The 22,761-nt window shown below is 50.1% G+C and overlaps 3 protein-coding genes across 5 annotated transcripts; 2 read left to right on the forward strand and 1 right to left on the reverse strand.

Moving 5' to 3' along the window:
• The first annotated feature begins 5,289 nt into the window (after positions 1-5,289).
• Maneal (mannosidase endo-alpha like) lies at positions 5,290-12,225 on the forward strand. 2 transcript variants are annotated; one of them, XM_050161217.1, is made up of 4 exons: positions 5,290-5,860; positions 7,047-7,156; positions 8,091-8,167; positions 10,321-12,225. In XM_050161217.1, the coding sequence occupies exons 1-4, from the start codon at positions 5,320-5,322 to the stop codon at positions 10,955-10,957; spliced, it is 1,365 nt and encodes a 454-aa protein (XP_050017174.1). In that variant the 5' UTR covers positions 5,290-5,319; the 3' UTR covers positions 10,958-12,225. The 2 variants fall into 2 exon arrangements, with proteins under 2 accessions (XP_050017174.1, XP_050017175.1); XM_050161218.1 differs by lacking the exons at positions 5,290-5,860; positions 8,091-8,167 and having other exon boundaries at positions 7,086-7,156.
• A 147-nt stretch (positions 12,226-12,372) lies between these two features.
• On the reverse strand, positions 12,373-17,299 carry Yrdc (yrdC N6-threonylcarbamoyltransferase domain containing). 2 transcript variants are annotated; one of them, XM_050161219.1, is made up of 5 exons: positions 16,782-17,299; positions 16,131-16,245; positions 15,923-16,042; positions 13,526-13,668; positions 12,373-13,257 (listed from the first exon to the last, which is right to left on the reverse strand). In XM_050161219.1, exons 1-5 carry the CDS (start codon positions 17,171-17,173, stop codon positions 13,185-13,187), a joined length of 843 nt encoding a protein of 280 aa, XP_050017176.1. In that variant the 5' UTR covers positions 17,174-17,299; the 3' UTR covers positions 12,373-13,184. The 2 variants fall into 2 exon arrangements, with proteins under 2 accessions (XP_050017176.1, XP_050017177.1); XM_050161220.1 differs by lacking the exon at positions 13,526-13,668.
• Positions 17,300-17,305: 6 nt separating this feature from the next.
• Positions 17,306-18,439, forward strand: CUNH1orf122 (chromosome unknown C1orf122 homolog). Its single transcript, XM_050161221.1, has 3 exons — positions 17,306-17,421; positions 17,508-17,709; positions 17,961-18,439. The coding sequence occupies exons 1-3, from the start codon at positions 17,387-17,389 to the stop codon at positions 18,054-18,056; spliced, it is 333 nt and encodes a 110-aa protein (XP_050017178.1). The 5' UTR covers positions 17,306-17,386; the 3' UTR covers positions 18,057-18,439.
• Positions 18,440-22,761: the final 4,322 nt, after the last annotated feature.

Below are 22,761 nucleotides of genomic sequence, written 5' to 3' on the forward strand. Positions count from 1 at the left end.
ATAGTCTTGTACATGTATGAACACAGACATGTACATAGTCCAGAAGATGGCTTTGAGTCCCCTAAAACTGGTGTTTCCAGTGTTGTGGGTACTGAGAATTAAACTTTCTCTGCAAGAGCAGTATGTGCTCTCAACTACCAAGCCATCATTTTAGCCTTTCTTTTTATCTTTATTATTATTATTGAGACAAGGTCTTTGTGTCCAGGTCAACTTCAGACTTGACGTGTAGCAGAGGATGACTCAGAACTCCTGATCCTCCACTCCAGCCCTGGGATAATAGTGAGATTACACGCAAGTGCTACCCATGCCTGGTTTTCTCCGTACCGGGGATTGAATTTAGGGCCTCTGTGTATGCACGCATGCATGAGGCACACTCTCTAACCACAGAGTTACATCTCCCTCTCTAGGTTTGTTTTAGGTGGAGACGTTGGGTCAGCAGTGAAAGAAATAATACCCAGAGCAGACAGCAGTGGGTCAGCCCTTGGGAGTTGCACGGAAGGCGGGACAGGATTGGAGGATGGGAAGCGCCCCATTGTGACCAGGTTTTGTTTGGTGCTCTGCAAACCCAGCTGAGAAGCCTTGGGGGATATAACAGAATGTGACCCCAATAAGACCAGCATGAGGTTACAGGTGGTCTCTACAATCTTTCAGTCCTGGTGTTCTGCAAATGAAAAAGTAATTTCTTTTAGGTTTATTTATATCTGTGAGTGTTTTGTCTGCATTGATGTATGTACACCACATTTGTGCCTGTTGCCCATGGCGTGCAAAAGAGGGTGTTCGGATCCACTGACAATGGAATTAGCGATGGATGGGCAGGAGGCATCCCGGGCATGCTGGGAACCCAACTCAGGTACTGTGCAAGAGCAGGAAGTGATCTAACTGTTGAGCCATCTCTTCTGGCCCTGTAACTTTTATTTTAAGATGTGTGTGTTGGCCGGGGGCCACAGGGACTATGTGTGGTGAAATCAGAGGGCCATGCCGAGCCAGCCCTCGGAAAGCTGGCCTTGTCTGTCACTGGACAGTACAGCAGGGTCCTGGTCCTGACTCTCACGGGAGAGCTGTAGAAAAGCTGGCTCTGCCTCTTGCCTGAGGGGGTGGTCCCAGTGGCCAGGACTAACCAGCTCAGCTCACCCAGGCTCACAGCCAGACCTTGGATTGGTCCACCCTAATATTGACTCCATATAGGACCAGCTGGAGCTCATGATGGGACCGGTCCTATGGAACAACACCTACAGGCTCTCCAGGACCGGGGCGGCAGCTGAAGGGAATATTTGAGAGGAGTTTTGGTGAGGACCCAGTGATGATGGTGGACCAGAAGCCCGAGGCCTTGAACCAGACCCGTGACTCATTGCAATGAGCATCCGCAAGTAAAACTGATGGGACTCACGGCACTGCCAATGCCACTAGGGCCAGAGAGGTGGGAAAGATGGAGGAGCAAAGAGTTTGGTTTTATTTATTTATTTGTTTGTTTGTTTATGGATTTTCAAGACAGGGTTTCTCTGTAGTTCTGGATCCTGTCCTAGAACTCACTCTGTAGACTAGTCTGGCCTCAAATTTACAGAGATCCACCTGCCTTTGTCTCCAGAGTGCTGGGATTAAAGGCATGTGCCACCACTGCCTGGCGGTTTGAATTTTTTTTTTAATTTTGTAAAAATTTTTCTTTTGGGAGGACTCTGCAGAGATGAGGGGCAGATATGGGGGAATTGGGAGATGAATGGAATTGGGGTGCATGATGTGAAATTCCCAAAGAATTAATAAAGAAATTATGTTAAATAAATAAATCCAAAAAATGTGTGTATGTGTGTGTGTTGGGTGTGTGTGTGTGTTTGTGTGTTGGGTGTGTGTGTGTGTTGGGTGTGTGTGTGTTTGTGTGTTGGATGTGTGTTTGTGTGTTGGGTGTGTGTATGTGTGTTGGGGGTGTATGTGTGTTGGGGGTGTGTGTATGTGTGTTGGGGGTGTGTGTATGTGTGTTGGGGGTATGTGTATGTGTGTTGGGTGTGTGTGTGTTGGGGGTGTGTGTATGTGTGTTGGATGTGTGTGTGCCACAAGCATGCACTTGCATGTGGAGGTAAGAGGACAGCTTTGGCGTTCTCTCTTTCTGTCCTCAATAGGTTCTAGGGATTAAATTCAGGTCTTTAGAATTGGCAGCAAGAGTTTTTACTATTTTACAAGCCCTGATCTGTAATTTTTAACATTATGCAATTGATACTGTAACATAATATAGAAAAAAAAAAATCCAACTCCAGTTCCAGGGGATCCAACGCCCTCTTCTGGGCTTATTGGGCATTGCACACACATAAAATGGAAGCAAAACACATACAAAATAAAGACAAATAAATCTTTAAGTTGGGTTCTATTGTTTTTATTTTCCAAGAGCCATTTCATACAGTCTATAAACATTTCCCCTCGCTTATATAGTAACCTGTTCTTGCTTTAAAAATATAAAACTTTGGGGCATTAGACAACATTTTCAAAATTCATGCATAGAGGTGTTTTGACTGCATGTGTGTCTGTGCACAACATACATGCTTGGTGTCTGAGAAGACCAGAAGAGGAAGTCAGATCTATTAGAATTGGAAATACAGACAGTGTGAGCTGTCATGTAAACCCGGGTCCTCTGGAGAAGCAACCAGTGCTCCAGCCTGGCCGACCAGCGGTTCTCAGCCTTCCTAATGCAGCGATTCTTTAATACAGTTCCTCGTGCTGTGGTGACCCCCCCCAACAAAAATTATTTCATTGCTACTCCATCACTGTAATTTTGTTACTATTATGAATTGTATTGTAAATGTCTGCTAGGGAGTCCTCAAAGGGGTTGCAACCCACAGGTTGAGAACCACTGTGCAGACGGTAACATTTGATTGTTTGTTTTGTTTTGATCTTTAAAACTAGCTCTTTCAGCCAGGCAGTGGCGGTGCAGGAAGCCCAGCACTGGGGAGGTGGAGGTAGAGGTAGGCGGATCTATGTGAGTTTGAGGCCAGCCTGGTCTACAAGAGCTAGTTCCGGGACAGAAAACCTAGCTCTTACTGGATATCTCAGGCTGGCCTCAAACTTAAACTTCCGGTCTCAGCCTCCTGTGTGCTGCGCACTACCACGTCTATGCAGCATTTTTATCTGTAAGTGGCTACAGTGTTTCCATGTCCTTTTAGCTACTCTCTTTTGTTTGCCGAATTTTTAAAAATTTTATTTATTTATTACGAATACAATGTTCTTTCTGCATTCCAGAAGCCGGCACCAGATCCCACTACAGATGGTTGTGAGCCACCATATGGTTGCTGGGACCTGAACTCAGGACCTCTGGAAGAGCAGGCAGTGCTCTGAACCTCTGAGCCATCTCTCCAGCCTCTTGTTTGCTGAATTAAAAAAATATATATTTGTCTACTTATGTGTGTGTCATAGGGGTAGTGTGTGCAGGGACAGACACATGATTGTGGAATAAAGGGTAACTTGTAGAACTCGGTTCTCTTCCTCTACCTTGTGGATCCCCGAGTTCAAACTCAGATCATCAGGCTTTGGCAGCAAACCGCTACCCACTGAAGCATCGAAATTGCCCGGTCTTGCTGTGTTCACTTTCACCTGACATCTGAAAGTCAAGGACTGCTTTGATAACTCCTGTTTCAAGGCAGTGGGAGCAGACTCGCAGGAAACACGGGCTTCCTCCAAGGACCTCAATGTGATGTCAGAACGCACAAGCCTTTTCTTTTTTTATTTTTTATGCATTGATGTTTTTTTCCATGGGTGTCGGGCTCCCTGGAATGGGAGTTATAGACAGTTGTGAGCTGCCATGTGGGTTCTGGGAATTGAACCCAGGTCCTCTAGAAAAAGCAGTCAGTGCTCTTAACCACTAAGCTATCTCTCCAGCCCTGTATAAACCTTTTCTTGAAGGTTTTTCTTCTCCTTCCTGGGAGTCATTTGGACTTCTTTGGACCTGGAAGGTAAACCTCTGACCACCAGCTCTCTAGGGTTACCTAGACCCGGACTTGTGGCTGATTATATATGTATATTTATAGTATGTCAGCACAGTAAGTAGGCCACCTCTGCCTCTGCTGTTGACTCGTACTCCTGGGTCAGAAGGTTGACTTGTTCCTACCTTCTCCACAGCAAATCTACCTGCCCTGCTGGGGTTCTTACGAACCCCAGCTCTGCAAAGGCAGGAAGGAGATACCACAGATACACTCAAGGTTATATTCTCGAGGCCTTTTGATTTTGTTCACATTTCTGATTGGCCTTAGCAATGGATTGACTTCAACATAAACATGATACAACTTATGCCAATGAGAAGTGGTAGGAAGTGTACAGAAAGCTTCCGGATGTTTATTTTATGGCCATGAAAAAGCCAGGTGTGGTGATTCAGGCCTCTAATACCAGCAGTCTGGAGACAAAAATATCCTGAGTTCAAGACTAGCCAAGGCCATACGGAAAATTTCAGGCCATCATCAGCTACATTGTCTCAGAAAAAAAAAAAAAAAAAAAAAACAATACAAGACAGGCTCACACTTGTGGCCTCAGTACTGGGGCGCTGAGGTAGAAGGATCAATGTTTCAAACTCAAGGTCTGCTTGGGCTGTGGACTGAGTTCAAGGTCAGCCTGGGCAACTTAGTCTCAAAACACAGGACCGCAAAGAGGATTGAACTCACTGCTGTGGGATTCTTGCCCAGCATGGGTGTAAGGCCCTGGCTTCAATCTCAGTGCGGGAGGGAAGAGGCGCTGCCTGCCTACTGGAAAGCAGAGTTGAGGAAGAATAGGGGACCGTGCACAGATGGCCCAGACTATAGACGGTACTATTGCGCAGGAAGCCCAGGAGAGCCAGGCTTGGCCCAGGAGATAGGCCCCAGTGCAAGCGGCGGTCCCCGCTTAGGCTTCTGGCTCCAGCCAGAGTTTGCAGGGTGGCCCAACGTCCCTCTTCTAGTACCGGGGATCTGGAGCCAACTGCGGTGATGGTGACAGAAGTCAGTGGAAGGAAGGCTCAGGAAGGAGGCTGAGAGACCCTGGCTGCCCACTCTCCTCCCCAGCCTTCTACCGGGAAGATCCGGTCCTGCACCCCACCCTCACCCCAGGTGCACCCGTCCCGGGACTCTGCGCCGGCGCCGGGCTGAATTCGGGTTCCTCTGCCTGGTCCCCCCTCCACTCGCTCGCATTTGGTCGGTGCCACTGCATCCTGTGTGTGCCGAGCCCGCCCGCACTGCGGGGAACAGGCGCGGAGCCGCCCTGGGCATGCGGCGCTTGCGGGCCGCGGCCTGGGACGCGCGGGCGGGCGGGCGGGCGGGAGAGATGGCGCGGCTCCGGGGCCGGTAGCGCGGTGGCCGGCACCGCGGCAAAGACATGGCCCGGCGGCGGCGCCGCGCCTGCATCGCCCTCTTCCTGGTGCTGCTCTTCGCCTTCGGCACGCTCATGGGGCTGCGCACGCTCAAGGCCCCGGACGGGCTGCCCGCGCTGGGCCCGGGCCCGGAGCTAGCGCCCTTCGAGCGGCGTCCGGAGGGGAATCCCGCGCCCGCCCGCGCCCCGGCCGCCCCCGCCGCTCCGCCGCCCCCGCCGCCCCCGCCGCGCTCCGCCGCTCCCCGAGCCTCGCTGGGCCCCGCCGAGGCCGATCCCGCGCCCCGGCAGAGCCTGCGCGTTTACTCCGATCTGCACGCCTTCTATTACTCGTGGTACGGGAGTCCGCGGCGCGAGGGCCACTACATTCACTGGGACCATGTCATGGTGCCGCACTGGGACCCCAAGATCTCGGCCAGCTACCCGCGTGGCCGCCACAGCCCTCCAGACGACTTGGGCTCCAGCTTCTACCCAGAGTTGGGGCCCTACAGCTCACGGGACCCCGATGTGCTCCGAGAGCACATGACCCAGCTCAAAGAAGCCGCCATCGGTGAGTCCCCCTAGCCAGTCTGCCCCCCAGCCTCGCCCTTCCTTCCTGCACCTCAGCTTTTGCTGCCCGGCCGCGGGGCCCCGGCCCCATTCTCCCGCCAACCTGACCTCGTAGCTTTTCCCTCGTAGCCTTTTATCCCGGGCCTACTACACACCACCTCCCCTTCCTCTAATTTGTGCTGTACCTTCTGGGCCTTTCTACCCTCAACAACCCCAGGGGCCTTCCGTAGGGTAGAGTTGGTGTGCGCGCATCTGTGTTAGAGCTATCCTAAGTAAGAACAGTCCTAAGTATTGTTGCACCTCCAGGTTTCAGAAAAGTGGGGATCCTGGCCCCTCAAGTCTGGAAGGAGAGTTTGAGGAGGGTCTGCTTTCACAGCAGGTTTAGGGGAGTCCAACAGCTAGATGGTTGATTTATCAGGGCTGAGGGCGGGCACAACACGTGACAACCACAGGTTTCATCAAGCGCCCAGCCAGAGGTCCTGGAGAACCTTCTGCATTACGTTGGGGTGGGGAGACGCACCTTGGTTAGATTTTGCCACTGAATTTGCCACTAGCTTTTAATGATACATTTGGTTATACCTCGAGACGGGTTAAGGGAGAGCGACAAGGTTTGGATCCAGGCTTAGTGGCTGGTGCAAGCCTTGCACTTGGGAGGACCAGACAGAAGAACTCCCAGTTTGAAGTCAGTCAGGGTTACATAGTGGGGCAGTATCTTAAAAATAATGAATCAATGAATGAATGATTGAGAAGGGGATACACAAAGATGTGGGGATGTGGGCTATTCTGTCTAGGCTTGCTAGATGGGCAGTCACTCAGGGCAAGTGCTCTCTCCCATGGGAAGCAGCAGAAATAGGATTTCTTCACAGGGATTTTCTTTAGGTAGGATCCCAGAGGTAGGGTTGTGGTTTCCAGGTGAGTGTGGCATTGCCACCCTTTCCCCTTCCTCCTTCTACTTGATGATGCTCTCCTCAGCCGGTTCCCTTGGCTGCAGGACTTCAGCACTGCTGGCACGGACAGCTCCTAGACCTGCTAAGCTCTGGGCCCCAGGTCTGCCCCAGGAACCTAGCAGGATCCTAGCTCGAGATTTGAGGTTTTCAGGAACCGTGTAGTTAGAGATGCTTTCTGCTGCTGGGGGCGGGGTGGGTGGGCACACTGTGGACCATTGAAGGGGCTTTTGTATTGTTTAGGAGTCTTGGTTCTTTCCTGGTATCCACCTGGCATGGCTGATGATAACGGGGAGCCCTCAGATGATCTGGTACCTGCCATTCTGGACACTGCCCATCAGTACAACATCCAGGTGAGTTCAGAAGGTTTCACACACTGTCATGGAGAATGCCCCTTTGCTGCCAGAGTTAGTGCTGGATGGCTGATGACGACAGAAATGTAAATATGGTACTGGGAGAGGGTATAGCAGAGGCTGCACCTTGTCAGCTGTTACCATTTTTAATTTTGAGCAAATAGGGGACAAATGGAAGACTACAGATATATTTATTCATATTTTTAAAATTTTGTGTGTGTGTTCATCAGTGTGTGGATGCCTGCAGAGGCCAGAGGCATTGGATCTCCGTGGACTCGTTGTGGGTAACTTGACAGGGTGCTGGCTACCCAGGTCCTTCGGAAGAGAGCCATAACTCCAGTCCCTTCACTTTTATTAAATCATATAGGTTAAGTGGAAGACCCTTGATCCTGGATACCAGGCAGGCCAGAGCCAAAACGATCTGCAGACAAAATTCTCCACTCCACTCCAGCTTCCCCTTCTAGTGGAAGGAGATGTGTGTAGCCATTCTCCCCAAACACATCCGTAGAGGAAGTCAGTTCCTACATCTGCAATGAAGGAAGAAAAATGTCAGAGAAGCCCCCTCGCCTTCCTGAGGTCACCGCTGGAAGGTTGAACAGATCGTGGCACATTTTCTGCTGGCAGAGAGCAGGCACATGTCGCCTGGTGCTCATGATTGGAGCTGACAGTGGTAGAAACCTGAGTGCTATCCTGCAGTGACCTCAGAATGATTCCTAGATGTCTTGATGTGGGACATGGACGAAACTCACATCCTTTATTTTGACCTGATGGACAGTGGCAGCCTTCATTGTGCCCATCCTTGCCAGGCTTTCCGGAATTCAGCCCCTCCCTATAAGCCATGACAGGGAGGGGAGGGGAGGGGGACGTTAATCTGTATGTCTGTATGTGTCGTGCTCCTGACTATTCACCTGATCTGAAACTCCATTTGTGGCAGGTGGCCTTCCATATCCAACCCTACAAGGGCCGGGACGACGTCACTGTTCATGACAACATCAAGTACATCATTGACACGTAAGATGGGAATCGAGACGGAAGCAGGGCTAGAAGGGCTGGAGGTCAGGCAATGCAAGGGTGGAGTGCATGTGTTCCCAGCAGTTATTCCGGGTGCTGGGCTTGGAGTCAGGCAACTGAGTTTCAGGTTCAGCTCTGGAGCCCTAATTGAGTCCTGTTTTAGTACAGAGGTGCTTCAGACATGCTTATATGTATTCACTGAAAAACTGTTTAGTGCCCTCACATACAGCTATTATCTTTAGCAAAGTTTCTGACTTGACACTTATAGTCTAGCGGCTGGGGGTGCAGCAGAACTCCCCAACCAAGAAGTGGGAAACCACAGCAATCTGTAGTATGAAAAAAAAAAACAAAATAAAAAGCTAAGCAGAGTTTTGTGTTAAGAATGTGCCCAAGAAGTTGTTTTTTGTTTGTTTCTGTTTTGTTTTCCCCCCTCCTTTTATGGTTCTGGAGATGAAACCCAGGGTCCTTTGCATGCTGAGCATGAGCATATGTTACATCCCAGCCCTCAGGGAATTTACTCTAGAAGGGGTGGTGATAGGTGCTTCTCTGAGAGGACTTGTCCTGGGTGCTGACACCGAAGAGGCTGACTCTCGCTTTCCCTGTGAGCACACCAAGTTAGTGGCCATCTGTGAACCCAGAGAGCTCTCACTGAGAACCAAACTTGATAGGCACTTTGAGCATGGACTCTGTAGCCTCCAGAACTGAGCCATAAATATGGTTGTTAAGCTAAAAGGAATGAGTGAGCTTAGAATTCTGTTGTTTTTAAGACAGGGTCTCATATAGTTTAGGCTCCTTGAGCTCTTTAAGTAACTGAGCGTGAACCTGAACTCCTAGTCTGTTGACCTTAGTCTCTCAAGTGCTGGGACTACACACATGCACCATTATGCCTAGGGCCCTGGGTTCAAGACAAGCTTTTTTTTTTTTTTAAAGGTTTTGTTTATTTATATGTATGTGTGTGTCTGTGTGTGCCCAGAGGCCAGAAGAGGAAGCTGGAGTTACAGGCATGTTATAAGTTGCCTAATGTAGATGCTAGGAACAGAACTCAGGTCCTCTGGAAGAACAGCAATTGCTTTTAACGTCTGAGCCATCTCCTCAGCAAATCGTTCTTTTAAAAAAGTATATTTAAAAAATCATATTCACTGTTCCTACTCCTCTTCCTAACTCTTCCCAGACCCATCACTAATCCCTGCCTACACAATGTTTTTTAAAGTAAGTCAGCTCTGGCTGGGCATGCTGGTGCATGCCTTTAATTCAAGGCTAACCTGGTCTACTTACTGAGCTTCAGGCCATATAGTGAGACCCTGTCTCAAATAATAGAAGAATAATAGTAAGTAGCTCTGCAAAGATCTGGAGAAAGGGGAAGAATCAAGGCAGAGCGAGAACTGGCAGATGTGATGTGGGATTCCCTCTGCATGCTGTGAATACTATTTGTTAATAAAGGAACTGTCTTAGGCCTGCACAAGGCAGAACTTAGGTAAACTGAATGCTGGGAGAAAGAAGTCAGAGTCAGGGAGAAGCCATGTAGCCCCGCTGGAGAGATAGACGCCAGAGGGAACTTTACCCGGTAAGCCACATCCATGTGGCAATCAATACAAAGATTACTAGAAATGGGTTAAATTAAGATATAAGAGTTAGTCAATAAAAAGCTAGAGTTAATGGTCCAAGCAGTGATTTAATTAATAGTTTCTGTGTGGTTATTTTGAGTCTGGGCAGCTAAGATGAACAAGTGGCCTCCTACAACACAGATGGAATGTTCTAAGATGGGACAAGGTCACATAAAGATTGATGATAGAAAGGCCAGTTAGGGAGTGAAGTCTGAAAATAGGCAAGTTCAGATCACACAGGGGCATCCTTACAGGTACAGGAAGGAGCGATCAGATCAGATCCTATGGGGGGCAGGAATGGAAGTCTAGACACCATTGCTGCCACACCCAGACGAAGATGTGGAGGCCTGGCTTGGAAGAAGAGGCTGAGGGATGACAGGCAGGGAGGGCAGGAAGAGAAGCAGGTTAATCCTTGGAGGCATGTGCAGAACGTGTAACCTGAATCCTAGACTGCTGTGAGCACAGAAGAGATCAACCCTGTGGCTGATCTCTCAGCTGTGCTGGCTTCTCACCACCAACTAACTCAAGCCTCTCCCTCCTGCTCCTCAGGTATGGCTCCCATGGTGCATTTTACCGTTACAAGACCAGCATGGGCAAGAGCCTCCCACTCTTTTATATCTACGACTCCTACCTGACATCCCCTGAGGCCTGGGCCCACCTCCTGACACAAAACGGGCCCCACTCGATCCGCAACACCCCCTATGATGGGGTCTTTATAGCGCTGCTGGTGGAGGAGGGCCACACCCATGACATCCTTGCCGCGGGATTTGATGGGATGTACACTTACTTTGCCTCCAATGGCTTCTCCTTCGGCTCCTCCCATCAGAACTGGAAGGCTGTGAAGAACTTCTGTGATACCAACAACCTGATGTTCATTCCTAGCGTGGGGCCTGGGTACATCGACACCAGCATCCGGCCCTGGAACAACCACAATACTCGCAATAGGGTCAATGGCAAGTACTACGAGACAGCCCTGCAGGCGGCCCTGACTGTGAGGCCCGAGATTGTCTCCATCACCTCTTTCAATGAGTGGCACGAGGGTACACAGATCGAGAAGGCTGTTCCCAAGAAGACGCCAACTCGTCTGTATCTGGACTACCTGCCCCACCAGCCCAGCCTGTACCTGGAGCTGACCCGCCGCTGGGCAGAGCACTTCATCAAGGAAAAGGAGCAGTGGCTGATGTGAGGGGCTACTACTCAAACCTCATTAGGTCACCAAGCTGGTTCAGATGAGGAATAGGCACATGCTAGTGGGTATAGCATGTAGCCAGTGGGTGCTTGTGGATGGGCCAGCTAGCTCATGTACAACAAAGCCCGGCCCTTGGACTGGTGGTGCTGGGGCGAAGGGAAGCAAGGCTTGATGAAGGAGGCTGGCAGGAAGCGGCACATGGCTCAGGGCAGCTCCACGTCATTTAGCTTTCTTTCGGCTGTGGCAGGTTGTAGTGTAGTTGCCAGCCACTGTGCTTAAAAGGGTCTCAGGGTTCTGAGCTAGCATGCCCCTGCTTCCTTTGGACAGCCTACATCTCCTCAGGCACCTTTCTTTTTCTGCTGAATACAGGGAACGGTATTTGACTTCAGAAGGGGACTTTAAGGTCTTTCCAGTCCATTTCTGTGACCCTTTACCAGGAAACACTGAGCACCCACTCATTACTAAGCATCTTATGGTCAGGTGCTGGGAAATTTGGTCAGCGTTCCCTTCTGGAGCTTCCAGGAGCTCACTTTTGGTGTAGCTACGCAGCTAGCACCCTGGCTGTTTTGCTCTTTGTAGCTACACCCAGGCCTGGAAGTTCAACTATTTTCCTCCAAGAAAATAGCTCTGCTTCAGAGCCTCTCCTGATGAACATAGAGCCGCAGAGGACTAGGTCCCTCCCTCCCTCTGGCTATCTAGGCTGGGGAGGCCACACATTAAGGCCACTCAGTGCTACTACAATTTGTATTAAACATGAAGTAGTGTTTGCCAGTCCACGTTCCTCTTGCTGCCCTCTAGGTCAGACTGTGACAAATTAGTGTATGTCTGGGCTGGCTAGTTTTAGCACAATGGAGATGGGCTTGCTTAAATGACTAGTTCATATGATTTCTAGAAGGAAGTTAGCAAGCCAGTACTTATTTATAAACAAACTAATGTTAATTGCAAGGATCCTTGTTAAAGTACATGCAATGGAATATTTTTCAGCAAGGTTCTCAAATACACTTGAGGTGTTCACTGGAAACTACTGTACTGGTTTAGAGGCTAAGGCTGAGCCATGACTCTGGGAAGAGGAAGCAGCAGAGGAGATGAAGTGGAATACAGGTCATTTCGAGGACAACCAGTCCATTTACTGAGAGATGAGCAGGGCTGGTCACCTGGACTGTAGCTTAGTTGAGAGGGCTGGATTTTTACCAGTGCTAATTTCATTTCATACATACACAGCTTGGACACAGTAAGGCAAGCAGGAAGGGGCTGGCATCTTCAATGAAAGTTGACACAGATCTTCTGAAGGCTAATCTACATCAACAGCCATAATGCACATATACACCTTGACCTAGAAATCCTACCCCAAAGGAAATAGCTCAAAAGAAAAATAAACCATTTACAACTGTTTGTAGCAGCATTTTTTAATAAAGAAAAATACAGCTTAAATACTCAAAAATAATTATGTACGCAGAATACTTGGCACATGTGAACAAAGATAAAACTTCTGAGTAAACAATGAAGTTAAATAAATTATACACAGAACTATATAATTTATTTTATCAATAAATAAGAAAGTCACTGGCTGAACAGTCAAGATTTTATTTTCCAGTATTATTTCACTTGGGACCCCCCCAAGATAGTTTCCCTAAAATGATCTCTCTGGTACCCAGGAAAGCTGTCTTGGGCTCTTGGACTTTCCTGCATTGGTCCTGAGACTTCTAGAACACACTAGTGCTTCTAGCTGGCTAGACATGAAGTGCCACTGTCACCAGAAACAAGCTCTTAATACATTCTAATTCTGTACTCAATTTACTTTTGACTTTTAAAAATCTCAAAATAGTAAGGCCGATCTAACAATTTTTTTTTTATTTTTTTATTTTTTTCCCCCTGAGACAGGGTTTCTCTATACCTTTGGAGCCTGTCCTGGAACTAGCTCTTGTAGACCAGGCTGGCCTCGAACTCACAGAGATCCGCCTGCCTCTGCCTCCCAAGTGCTGGGATTAAAGGCATGTGCCACCACTGCCAGGCTTCTAAGAATGTTCTTACCTTTGTTCAATTTTTGGTTGATATAAGAACCTACAAGGCTCAACCTGCAGCTTCTGGCCTACAGTGTTCAGAGAGAGATGTTCCCTAAACAGCCAGGCTACATGTGTAGCTCCAGGAGCCTCTGCCAATGAGGCCTTGCTAACCAGTTAGCAGACACACAGTATCCAGCATGATCCTTGGATCTTCCCAATCTTCATGAGCAGGACCCCTGTGAAGGGAGCAGCCCATATTTCTGTTGGAGGATGGTTGTAGTGTTTTCCAGAGCACTGAGGAAGACACAGAAGGCAGTTACAGTCTGACTTCTCACAGCACTGAGCCCACCAGTCTGAAGAGTAGCCAATAAAGATTACTGTTCTATGCCCCGTTCATCAAACTTGAACTCTAAACAGCCCGCCATAGCAGCAAACTTAGTCCTAGCCTCCTCACTGCCTCTCCGCCCCCAAACAATGCAAGCTGGGAATCAACTCGGTACATTAAAGCTCCTCTTTCTCCAACTTCCTTCACAAACCCCTGTGGCACAGGAAAGAGCCTTACCAGCCCGGGCGAATAATGGTAAACTTTCCAGGCACAGATAAGTCAACCACAGTAGAGCCGAGGCGGCACTCAGGGCTCTGACTATCTCCAATTGGTCCCCCATCAATGACCAGGGACAAATGAGGCCAGAGGTCTTGGAACTCCTGAAAAGAAGGGCATGGCCATATTGTCATCCTGCATTCATGGCTCAGAGGAGAAAGCTCTTAATTATGCTTAGCTATGTCAAGGGCACAATTAGCATCCAGTCTGCAAGGCCCTTACAAGTTACACCTTACATAAAAAGAATCTTAATGTACCAAAAGGAAATCCCAGTACTACAGAGGCTGTAGAGGCTTAGGTCCAATAAGTGGTATGCTGGGTTTGAGCCTAGAGATGTGGGCTTTAACCTTGGACTTTCCATCATATCTGTATGATACATGAAATCATTTCATCTAGATTCCTAAAGTGAGAGCCAGCCGAGGTGACTATCAATGGTCTTTCCAGCTCTAGCAGCCAGATCCTGGACCTCAACAGAAGTCAATCAGCTCAGAGCATGAAGAAGAAAACAGGGTGGACTCTGCAAACCCATGTCACCAGCACTCAGTTCTTGGGCCGTGCTATTAAATGAGCTGGAGTCTTTCTGCCCCCAGTGAAGAGTCTCTACTGTAGTTAGGCCTGGGTCTTGATGATAGGGCAATCATAAATACCAGTTATAAACCAACAATGACTGTGCTAGCCCAGGGTTGGTGAAAGGTAAGAACCACCCTCTCCTCTGGAAGCATCCCCATCTGGCTCCCTAACTGTACAGATACCAAGAGCAAATAAAGTAGAACTGCATTTCCAAGTCCCCCATCACTTAACTGCACCTAACTTAGAGGCTGTAAAAACAGAGCAAAGCTTCTTTGTGCTCATTTGTTCTAAACCACATAGCCAAGACAGGATTAAGATGATCTTATCTTAGGCCTACCTGGCAAGTAGAGATAGGACAGTAGGTATTAGGTGAGTCCAGGTGTGCTGGCATAGATTCCAAAATGAGGAGGCCTGAGGGTCCTGAGTTCAATGGCAGCACGAGCCACAGTTGTAAGACCCTGCCCTAAGCCTTTAATTCCAACACTTGGGAAGCAAAGGCAGCAAAGTCAGCGGTTCTATATAAGGAGTTCAAGGGCTACATAGTAAGACCCTGTCTTAAAAACACTGTCCCACTCTGAAAAGAACTGGCAAAAAGACTGTCATTTAGTGGCCGTGACAGAGAACAATGTTTCAGAGCCCCCAGCACTGCTGTCGAGTGTCTGACAACTCCTCCCGCACAAGGCTGTCTTCCTATAACCTTTTCTACTTTTGTTTTTTGAGACAGGGTTTCTCTATGAAGTTCTAGAACTTGCTCTGTAGACCAGGTTGGTCTTGAACTCAAAGAAATACACCTACCTGCCTCTGTCTCCCAAGTGCTGGGATTAAAGGTGTGAGTTACCATCCCCTAGCATCTTTTCTATTATTATAGACACAGGAGTACATCTGTTCTTCCCTGGCCTCTCAAGATAGAATGTTTCAATGCCTTTAATAAAAAAAAAAAGGTTTTGGGGGGCTGGAGAGATGGCTCAGCAGTTAAGAGCACTGGCTGTTCTTCCAGAGGACCACGGTTCAATTCCCAGCACCCACAAGATAGTTCACAACTGTCTGTAACTCCAGTTCCAATCTGACATCTTCACACAGACATACATGCAGGCAAAACACCAATGCATATAAAAGAAATCATTAAAAATTCAAAAAGTGATACGGGATTCCCCTCTGTATGCTGTGAATATGTTTTATTACCAATGATTAATAAAGAAGCTGCTTTGGCCTATGGCAGGGCATAATATAGCTGGGCAGAAAAACTAAACTGAATGCAGGGAGAAAGAAGGCTGAGTCAGGGAGATGCCGACCAGTCCCGGAGGAAACAAGACATGTAGAAAATGAGGTGACATCACAGCCACGTGGTAATACAAGGTTAATTTTAAGATGCAAGAGCTAACTAGGAATACGCCTGAGCCGTTGGCCGAACAGTGTTATAATAGTTTCTGTGTGATTATCCGGGTCTGGGTGGCCATAAAACAAAAGTAGTCTTCATCTACACAGGTAGTGGCGGTGCATGCCTTTGATACCAGCAGAAGCAGGCAAAGCCCGAGTTCGAGGACAGCTTCTATCACGAAACACAACAAAAACAAAAAGATTTTCTTGCCTTGGCCTTGGTGCTGGCACTACAAGTGTGCACCACCTGGCCCTTCCAATATTCTTTCATCTGGATGTCCTCCCTAAACCATACCACATGGGTAGCCTTCTTATTGTTGCACCAAAGGCCCAATTTCGGCCATGCAATCCGAGTGCAGTCTTACTGGTTCTGAGGAAACAGCAGTTTAGCCCACTGGGGCCAATTCTCACCTCAACACTCAGAGAACTGGCTTGGGAGCTCAGGTTGGCACTGGTGAGTGCAATTGGTCCCCCAAACATTTGGGCCAAGTCCTGCATGAAGGCGTGGTTAGGGATCCGGATGCCAACCAGCTGTAAAGCAAGAGAAGGGAGCGTGAGGAAGGCTTCAGGGGCCTGCAGGCGTCTGAGTCAGATCACAGGAAAAGCGACTATGACTCACAGGGGTAAAGGGGTTCAGGTCTTTGTTGAGCTCCCCAGAGCGCTGCATCACCAAGGTCACTGGTCCTGGCAACAGGTCCTCCAGGAGCTCCTTGGGTACCCTCACCTGGCAGTACCTGGAGGCAAAAGAGCACAAACCCACTCCAGATCACCGGGATGGACCTCTACTGGACTGAAAGCAGATGCGGGAAAGGGCTCCTGTACAATGAGATCTGCCTGCCCCCCTACTTCCTCAGAGCTCTGGCACAAGGCAGAACGCCAGAGAAGTATCCCGGGCTTAAAGTCCACACGCCTATCTCGGCGACAATGCCCACAGCGCCGTGACATCACGTTGGACAGAAGCTCCAACTATTTTATCCTCATACTCTCAAACTGTGGCGGCGATTCCTTCTTCCCGCGGGACTCTCCCTCGTACATCACAAGGGCACCGAGGGAACAGTGCCATGCTCGCCCAGTTGTGCGCCGCGATCAGCGCGCTGTCGACTGCGGAGCCTGGCACGCGTTAAGCGCTCCCAACACATTTCCAGTTCCGGATTCCTTGGTGAGCCAGGACAAGCCCCTCCCGCGCACGGCGCCTCAGTCTCCCAAGCCTGTCACCGGAAACCCCTCCCGCGGTGCCGCCTCCAGTGGGGCCGGGTCGGGGCGGCCTCACCTGTAGACGTCGGCCACGCGGCCCAGGCACACGGCCAGCGGCTTGGCCTCGCTGCGGCCCTTGAGGCGATAGACGCAGCCCAGGGCCGCCGAGCAGCTCGCCGAGCAGGCCAGACCATACAGCGTGTCAGTTGGGACCGCCACCACGGCGCCGGCGCGCAGCTCGGCCACGGCGGCCCGCAGCGCCTCGGTCCAACCGGAGCGCTCGGGGCTTGCGGCCTGCACGGCCCCGCTCTCCGGAAGCCGCAACAGCCGGGCCCCCGGCACCGCCGGAGCCGGCGTGGGCGGGCGTAGAAGGCGGCAGCTGCGGCCAGAGCCCGCTGGCCCGTCGCTCAGCCCCATGCCGGCCGCCACCGCGGCCCTCAGCCCCGCACACGGACGCGCAGTAGACATCCGCCCAGACCCACTTCCTGGAGGAAGTGACGCACGCGCCCAACTTCCGGCCCCCGAGCCTCGGCCCCGCCTCCGCGTCGGGCAGCTTAAAGGGACCGCGACCCCCAGGCGACTTGAAGGAGACCGGTGGGGACGGGGCGGGGCGCAGCTTAGCTGAGCCCTCGCGCGGCGCCGGGGCGGGGGCGGTCGGCAGGGGGGGGTGGTCGGGCTGCGATGGAGTGGGGCCCGGGCGCAGGCTGGTCACGGGGGTGAGAGCGGGCCCGCGGGGCGGGGGCTGGGGCCGCGATCTCGCGCCGCCCTGCGCCGGCCCTGACGCCGTCTCTCTCCCGGGCAGGGAGGCTGCCGGCGTGGACCGCGGGAAGGCGGGGCTGGGGCTCGGCGGGAGGCCACCCCCGCAGCCGCCCCGGGATGAGCGCGCCCAGCAGCTGCTGGACGCCGTGGAGCAGCGGCAGCGGCAGCTCCTGGACACCATCGCCGCCTGCGAGGAGATGCTCCGGCAGCTGGGCCGCCGGCGTCCGGAGCCGGCTGGTGGCGGGGTCAGTGCCCATTCCGGGCTGGGCCTGGGGAGGTGGGATCTCCTCACTGACTACACTGACCAAGCTCGCCCCCGTCCCAGAGGAGGAGGGTGGAAGCGCATCCCCAGCGCTCCACACTTAACCTCCTTTGATCTGGGTGAGGTTTTGAAAAAGTACGGTATTGTCGAGATGCCAGGTGGCCTTATCCTTGCGGGGCCTAACCTAAGGCCTTTCCTCCCAGGCTCATTTCCCCCCTTTTCTGTCTCAACTAGAACGGTTCAGCCAAGTCCGGTGCGTCGCCCCAGTCAGCTGTATCCGCCAGAGGTGGCCTTCCAAAGGATGCTGGCGACGGAGCTGCGGAGCCTTGACTATTTCCTAGCCGGGCACCCTGACTTCTGTCCCTTTCCAGGGCCGGTGGCTGGACTCTGACCAACTCTCTTCACTAAAGGGGTCAGTCTTCACTGGCAGTTGCTGGTACTTGGCCCTCCGCCTGGGGTGGCAACTCTACTAGCAGCTGGGTTCACTCCTCGTCGTCCTGGCTGAAGGCAGGACTGTGTTTTGAAATGTAGCCAGCGAATATCCAGTCTGGAGTACTCGGACTCCGGCAGGCCAGCAGTGCTGGCCAGAGTGGTCTGGCCTGCTTTGGGGGTTCCAGGTGGTATTACATGTTCATTTCATGCTTTGGAGGCTCCCGGCCCCATAAAACACTTCAGCAGAGTATTGATTAAAAGGAAACCTGCAGACTCCTGGTGACCGGCCTTTCCTTTCTGTCCCCCCTCCAAGACTTGATGGCTGGGCAGTGGGGAGTGGGGTTGAGAATGTCACCCAGGGACAGGGATGGGAAGTAATGCCACAGGTACTACCAGATTTAAATAAGCATTTAATTAAGATTTCATTAGTATTTAATATTGCTTTTTCAATTCCAAAAAGTTAAATTTTCACTTCATAGCAGATATTTTAAAGTACAATATTAAGTTTATACAAAATGAGCAATTAAGCAAACACCATTATTTCACATTCTTCAAAAATACAAATTCGTATTTCTTTTTTGGGTTTGGAAGTTTCTTCCTTTGGAAGTACTGAACCTGTAACGTTTTCATATCGCTCAGTGGAAGTCCATTGTTCCCATGTTTTACATTTAAAATAAATTTGATACTTTTATATAATCCAAATAAAAGTATTTGGGACTTAAAAACTTGTCACCAAGACCACTGGCCAATGATTTAGTGTGTGTTAGAAAAGAGAATTTGTGGCCTTTTCGGGCTAGGTCTGAGCCAGAAAAGCCTGTTTCCAGCCACCCTCCCCGAATTGGAACTAGGGTGAGTTCACAGGAACAGGGAATAGTTGCCTGCAACTCCAACCTCAGTGACATTTTCTCCAAAGCACAACAAAAGATGCAGACTGTTGAATCTAACAGCCCTTGGGAGGCCTGAGAACACACGAGGCCAGGACAGACGAGCCTCTGACTTGGCACCACGAGGGCAATGCAGATATTGCAAAAACACCCTAGGTTTTGGTGGAAAAAAGTTTTACGAAAAAATTTCCTGTAAAAAAAGTAGAAACTGCATTGTTGAGAAAGCGACGTGACATTATCACTTATTTTTGGCCCAGTAGGCCACCACCAAAGGAACAATGCATGGTTTTTAAACCCCACGTGTACTATAATATCCCTTGACAGATGCAATAACTCGTGTTTTCAGTGCAGACCGAGAAGCCCTCTCGCCACCAGGAGTAACAGTGAGAAATGCCCAGGCTAATCACCAACCTCCCAAGAGCAGGGGCATAAGAAACAAGACCCTTTTATCTTTGCCCCAAGAATATTCCAGAAACAGGCCAAACAGATTGACCAATCAGAAATATGTATTATCTGGCTTTGTGATTGAACGCCTTCCACCCCAAATAGGAGATGGACGATTTCCCAGCTATGTCACAGCAGACCCGCTTGCAGACTGCAGGGAAATCTTGCTCTGGCTGAAGGGTTTTAAAACGCCTCTCTCCAGCTGGGGATTTAAGATGAGGAGGGGCCCGTGAAGGAGACGAGTAGGGGATTTGAGGAAGCCCGCAGTCTGCTTTGAGCCAACTCAGGTAGTGCAGAGGACAGTACAGAAATGGCTTGTATTGCCCATTCCTTTCTTCCAACATATTTCTGATTGGGGGTGTAGAAAAAAAAGCTGTAAACGAGCAATAGCGGTGCAGTTCCACAGTCAATAGTTTCAGTGACACTGGAGAAGCCGTTACCTTCAATGGATGTGATTACAGATATGGAAGTCTAGAAGGTGCGGGTCTTTACCTGGGAACAACCTGTTCCTGTCAGGAATCATTTTGTCATGGTGAAGAGGGGAAGGACAGCAGGGGGACCAAGAAGTGGTAGAAAGGGGGCTCAACAGTCAGAAGAAAACAGCTGCAGCAGTTCCGCGGAGGGCCTGAGGGGGGCGCCCGGGACTCACATAGGCTTGCATAGATTGAGCAGCTGCTGAGATGCAGAAGTGTTTCCCTATGGACAGCTTCAGCACAGGGCTGACGGAAAAACAGGCTGGGCCAGGGCCACATGGGATAACAACTGTCAAGCTACGCATATATTGCACCGAAGTAAGTGCTTTTCTTTTCACACCTCAACTTTTTATTATGAGCAAAAAATAAAACTTTGTGGGAAGTATATATATATGTATATATATATATATATATACATACACAACAGAAATTGCAGCAATTGGGTTAAAGATAAAGTAACCTAAAGTGCTTTTTTATTTTATTATTTCTTTAATATACCAATATGAGGTTCTGCAAATTTGTCCCTCTGGACACATTCAGCATCATACAAAGCCTCAGGAAAACCTCATCTACCTTCATTACCCCATCAGTCCATTGCCCTGACTTGGAAAAACACCTTTTCCCATGTATTGACTCTCTGGAAGTGAAGGGAAGCCCCCTTGCCTTCTACCTAGAGAGGTCCCCACATCTCAAGGCCTCTCCTTAGCGCTGTACCAATGATCTTCTAAACTGGAGTAAGCCAATAAATGGCACAACTTCAGTCACCAAACTAGTGCTGCCCCAGGAGGTTGGCCAGACCCTGTCAAGAAAACTGAGCCACCTTTGTGGACCACATTTATAAGGCAGTTTGGCGGGACCAAGATTACCTGACTACCTCTTAAATCCATCAGGTCCACTCTCCACCCTTGTTGTGGACTAGTGTCTTGGAAGGGGCTAAACTGGAGATGCTAGTGGTAGCCCAGGTGTGCTCTACAGGATGACAATGGTGAAGGCTGCCATGAGAGGAAAAAAAAGGCTTACCTCCACCTGCCAGAATCCACTCTGTTTGGCCTTACCCTAAGTTCATTCCCCTGAGAAACCACTCTCCAGGAAGGGGCTTTCTGGCTCTAGTCTAGCCAGGATTCTTGGCATTAGAGGCTGGGCCTCTGGGAGGAGAGCTGGCACGGCCTGTCAGGGAAGGCTGGCTAGCCCGCAGAATACACCTGGCCCTGCACAACTACTGGTTTTTAAGCACATTCCTCAATTTCCAAAAGCTATTTGGAGCTGAGAGTCTCTTATGTTTTACAGCCACCCACAAAGACAAATACTTAACTCTTGCAGCTGGAAACACTTCAGCCTTAACACTGCTTAAATGCTTCTTCCATACCCGCAACTGTGGAAAGCGAAAAGCCAGTGACCCAGGAAAGGATCACTAAGAGTACAGCCTGAGCTAACCAAGAAGCCATATTTAAACCATTACAACCTTCCACACATTCTCCCTGGGCTCCTTTCCTATGTCAGCTCCCAGCGAACCAGAACCCCATGGCGCCCTTCTCACTGCTCTCCTCAGAAGTCAGAAAGAAACATCAAGGGCCTGACGCAAAGCTTCCTGGTTGGCTGCACCCGTCTTCCCCTTACCGCTTGCCATGACTCCCTTGGTCAGCTGTCCCGAAATATCTTGCCTCTAGACAAGGGCCTTCTGAAAGGACACCATCCTGACGGTGCTGCAGGAGGGCAACCTACACAGCTCTCATCTTGTCTGGGCCCTGGACCTTGCTCCGGGAAGGAGGCTGAGACCTCCAGACCCCGACCTGGCCACTGAGCTTTCCAAGCTGAAGGACAGACACTCCTGTTTTCCTATGGATTGTACTATATTTGAAGAGGCAGGAACCTGGAGCCAAAGGCAGGTAGATGGACACAATTCTATACACTAATAAAAAAATCCTAGAACACAACTTAATGAAACATTCCAAATGAGGTAACTGACTGCAAGCTTCAGGCTTTTTGGTGGAAGGGGAATTTTTGTTTTACCCTGAGTAGAAGATCATCGTTTTTGTTTTTATCCCTTTTTGTTTAGAAATCACATCCTTGTTTGCACTGTGTGAGGCTGTATGCAAAATCTAGAGATGTGAGGATGGAGATGGGAGGGGATAAACAAAAGCCTGGCTAGACCTGGGTACCACCTGCTACTTCATCCAACCCCCTTAGCTCTGTATCTTCTCGGGAGAAGCGGCCCTCCTGCTCTGAGGCAGCGGGCAGACCCTGGTGGCCACTGGCCATCAGCCCTGCGTTCACTCTGAATAAAATGGGGCGCTTCCTTAGGAGCGATGCAGTCCAAACTTCTAGCCCTGACAAGCACGGAGAAATGGGAAGAGCCCAGAAGGCAAGGACTTGGCTTTGCTAGAGCCAGCTCTAGCCAGGATCAACAGAGCTGTCAAATTGCCTCAGGGCCCTGCAGAACCACCGCATCACCATGGCCAGGGGCCTGATGCTGCCCGCTTGGACTGAGCAGGATACAGGACAGGCCCCTCTGCATCTCCTTCAAGCTCCACAGAAACAAAGCGCCAACAACACAACAATCTCACCCTGTCTAGCTCACAACTAACTCTCACCTGCCCTTGCCACTGCCCGGTTCCACAGAACAGTGGTCTGGCCCTCCAGAGAGACGTCACCTCAGATTCAAAAAGACAGAGAGGGAGGAGCAACACGCAGCACACTGCACTTCCTGCCCATCCACAAGGACCCCAGTGCAATGATGGGCAGCACCAAATTGATGGAAACCACACCCGTTCATTTACAACTTTTATGCACACGTAACCTTAG

Source organism: Alexandromys fortis, unplaced genomic scaffold (genome assembly GCF_014885135.2).
Source record: "Alexandromys fortis isolate MF-2015 unplaced genomic scaffold, M_Fortis_MF-2015_v1.1 scaffold_122, whole genome shotgun sequence".
NCBI classification, from domain to species: Eukaryota; Metazoa; Chordata; class Mammalia; order Rodentia; family Cricetidae; genus Alexandromys; species Alexandromys fortis.